The 3,883-nt window shown below is 35.2% G+C and overlaps 1 protein-coding gene across 1 annotated transcript; it reads right to left on the bottom strand.

The window, feature by feature from the left end:
• Window positions 1-384: 384 nt before the first annotated feature.
• Window positions 385-2,674, bottom strand: LOC112747050 (uncharacterized protein YDL183C-like). The gene is made up of 8 exons (XM_025795115.1): window positions 2,468-2,674; window positions 2,260-2,324; window positions 2,065-2,163; window positions 1,783-1,830; window positions 1,561-1,630; window positions 1,402-1,473; window positions 951-1,079; window positions 385-531 (listed from the first exon to the last, which is right to left on the bottom strand). Exons 1-8 carry the CDS (start codon window positions 2,672-2,674, stop codon window positions 385-387), a joined length of 837 nt encoding a protein of 278 aa, XP_025650900.1.
• Between the last annotated feature and the right edge of the window lie 1,209 nt (window positions 2,675-3,883).

The following is a 3,883-nucleotide window of genomic DNA, read 5'->3' as shown; positions in this document are numbered from 1 at the left end:
TAGAGGTTCTAATGGGCCGGTTTCCGGCCTTCTAGATAGACAGAGTGGGTCGAACCCAAGTAGCCGGGTTCCAATGCCGTTCGTGGGCCAGATCCGTAACAAGTACCTAGAAGTTTTCATCGCTGACAAATATAAGTCTAAAAGATATTAACGATAAATAATTCTTGAAAAGATTTAAAACCGTGAAAATATATATTTGAACTCGAAAATCTCATACAATTGAAATTACACTATAGAAGATGATGTTATTCACCAGTAATATTTACTCAAAATTGAGCCAGTTGGTATCTCTGTAAAATCCTACTTGCGAAAATTCAACTTAAAAATGTAAATGAATTAATTGGTGTAAAAAAGATATCACGTTGCATTACAAAACTGTGATCATCAAAAAGTAGACTTATGGTATTTTAGAACATCATTGGTGTTCAAATCATATATCTTGCAAATTTTTGTGATGGCTTGCTGACTAAGGCCGTCTTTCCCATCTTCAAGTTCAACAAGATCCTCAAGTTCTTCAGATTGCCGCAATTTCTAAGTCACATGATGATTAAATAGAAAATGAATGTTAGCACATAAAATAGTATTACACACTTTGAAAGGGGAAAAAAAGAATATGATATGATATTAGTTTAGAACTAAATCATATTATTAAAACGTCAAAATTGTAGCCTTAACTCAAACGTAGTACATTAAGCAAAACTATTATATGCTTTAACTTTTGCACATCCCATGTATCAAACTGTTCCCTCTCCAAGAATATTGTGAATTAAAGCAAATGAATTGCCAAAAGCTTTAAAAAAAATAGTTCTAGCGTATAAAATACGAAGGCATGCATTCTAAATATAATAACATATTTGCAAATTGTTCTCACCCAGCGTTTAAATCAATTACAGTTCACACTTGACAATGTCTTATTTGGTGCTACAGATCAGATTGTATGAGACCATTACCAAGTGTGGTTCATGTGAACTGTTATGTGTTTTATTTGTTGATTCCTTATGCTCAGTTTTCTTCTTATGAGTTGATGTGTTCGACATCTTGCTGCTATCTGAGACGAGTTGGAATAGCTTCTCACTTCCCTAAGAAGATAACATAAAACATAACAGAAACTTACGCGCAACTCAAGATAAATCAAGTCAGAAGCAAAGCTCGAAACATTGTACAAAACTACTAAGAATCTACGATCCATTGGCCTAATTGAAAGTGAACATCTATCAAGAACCATGACAAATGACAAGTATACAAGAACCATGAACTATCATATGAAAGTAGAGAGCCAAGACAAACATGGGCGGTAGAGACATCTTTGGTTGTGGCAGCAAACAAACAAATTACCACAAATTATTATAGAGGGAGAAGAATACATAGCAAATGCAGTGCAAATCTAATAGTAGGACAAACCTGAAGGCCTCTCCAATGCGAATAAGCCCGAAATGAAAACCAAAAGAATGGGACATTAGGCAAAGGTAAAACCTACAATGTACAACAAAGAATGGGCATCAATTGAAGCAAAGGATAGATATTAACAAGCAAACACAAGTCTGCTAAGCACATACATACCATAAGTACAGAGGTCAATGGAATCACTGAAACTGTCGCATATAAGTATTTCCGGTGGATAATTGTTCCCCTGTAAAAGAGAGAATAGTTCATATGACAATGAAGACTTAAATATAGAATTAAATTGGAAGCTACAATAACAGATTCCAGATTGAATGATTGTTCCAACACCATCAACTTTTGCTGGATTTTTTTGGTAACAGGTGTTTGAGGGAGAACTACCTCATAGCAATATGTCTTAATCTTCGGCGAACAAGTTGTGCATTCAGACTGCAATAACATTGTAATTGTCATATATCCGGCAAAGTTTCTAAGCACCTGTTAAAAGGCTCATATACAGGAATCAAACTCAACATTGCCATATGTATCAACCCCATAATAAATATATAGCGAAGGCGAATCTACTAGTAAGAGTAGTAAACTACTAAACTATTCCAACAGAACTTCAAACCACATATCAAAAAACCAAGTAAGTATGCATTAAAACAAGGCTGCGGCACCAACCTTAAAGGGTAAATGACCTCGACGCTGGTAACTTCCTTCGACATAGATTTCAAGAATATCTCTGAGGGCTCAACCCGTGACAAAAGCCACAACCCCAACCTGCAACAATTCGAATCACATTTGAGCATATTATGCACAGCCTAGTCAACATATCTAAAAGACTATCATTCAAAACCTTCGATGTAAGGAACTAACCCATGAATCTTCTTCTTGATAGACCCATCCGGGGATTTTTCCAAACCAATCCAAGCCTTATCCATCTATCAACCACAACCCCAATCGCAAGCAAATAAAGCAATAGATTAAGAAAACAGTACACACAAGAATGTGACAATCCAAGAAAGGGAAATTGACAAAGAAACACAGTTAATACAATGATCGAAACAAAGAAAAAAAAAAGCACCTTGTTGGAACAGTAATCAGCAAGAAGCTCAGCTTTAGCATTAAAGGGCTTGTCACCAACATTAACGCCCTTCCACAATTCTTTGAACGTTGAAGGAGAATGAGAGGAAGAGGAAGTATCTGAATTCTTCTTAAAAGAATGATCAATGGATCTGCTGAAGCACCAGTTTCTCCCTCGTATTGGGAACACAACTAATTTGGTTCTCATGTTGATTACCCCCTACCTCCCTACCCCCGGGTTTGGCGGCAAGAAAAATCTCAAACGCGATTTACCCTTTTGGCGGCAAGAACCATAGAAAGTTTCCAACCAGAGAAACTTTTATTCTTGGCGGTGAAGTTACAATCTTTGATTTGAAATGAAGCAGAGTCCGAATCTGGGTAGTTTGAATATTCAGTGCCAAACTCGAAAAAGTAAAAAAGAAAGAGAGAAAAAACGTCGACGAATATTGAGAGGTGAAAACTGAAAACGGTTGGATCTGTTGTGTTTGTGTGTAACTGTGAAGAGTGATCTAGTAAGTAGGGTGGCAAAACGGGTCGAGTCCGTCGAGCCGATCCGCTAAATCCGCTAAAAAGGGCAGGTCGGGCTAGGATTTGGAGTCCGTCAAATTAAAAAAATTCGTCAAATTTGCACCGCCAAATTGGCGGGTTTTGGCAGGGCGGGGCGGGCCGGTCCGCCAGGCCGAAGATTTTTATTTTTCTTTTTTTTATTAAATAAAAAAGTGATTACTATTATAAAATTAATAATTATAGAAATTTTAAACACTTTTTTTCATTTTTTGTTTTTATTCTTCTTTTAGTTATTAACTTTATTTATTTTATTTTACAATTTCGTATATATGCTCAAATTATGTGACTTATTTTTTAAAATAAAGATGATTTTATTGACAAATATTATTTTGAACAATTTTATTGAAGTTAAAAATTTAAAAAAATAGTAAAAAAATTATATTATAATTTGACTATTTTTTATTTGTATTTAATTTTTTAATTATTATTTTTTGGTTAATTTTAATGAATTTTATTTTTCAAAAAAAAAAAAAAAGAGTCAAGCGGGCTAGCCCGCCAACCCGTCAATCCGCTATAAAGCGGGGCGGGTTAGCATTTTGAACCCATTTTAGTTGGTGGGGCGGGCTAGCATTTTGAACCCATTTTAGTTGGCGGGGAGGGCCGGTCCGCCCCGTTTATGGGGCGGGCCTAGACGGGGCGAACTGACCCGTTTTGCCAACTAGTAAGCTTCCATCTCAAATATACTAATCTTAAATGAGAGTCGATTCTCGCTTTTTAATTTTAGTATGAGTGTGGAAGGATGACGTATTTTTTTTATTGGATATCATGAATTTGAAAATTAGATTTATGATTTTTTTTAAATTTTTTTTGAATAAAGTAAAATTAAATTTTTAAAAATTTTAATTTTGGA

Source organism: Arachis hypogaea, chromosome 15, assembly GCF_003086295.3.
Source record: "Arachis hypogaea cultivar Tifrunner chromosome 15, arahy.Tifrunner.gnm2.J5K5, whole genome shotgun sequence".
Lineage (NCBI taxonomy): Eukaryota > Viridiplantae > Streptophyta > Magnoliopsida > Fabales > Fabaceae > Arachis > Arachis hypogaea.
The sequence above is the reverse complement of the archived record's forward strand: the minus strand, read 5'-3'. Positions and strand labels throughout refer to the sequence as shown.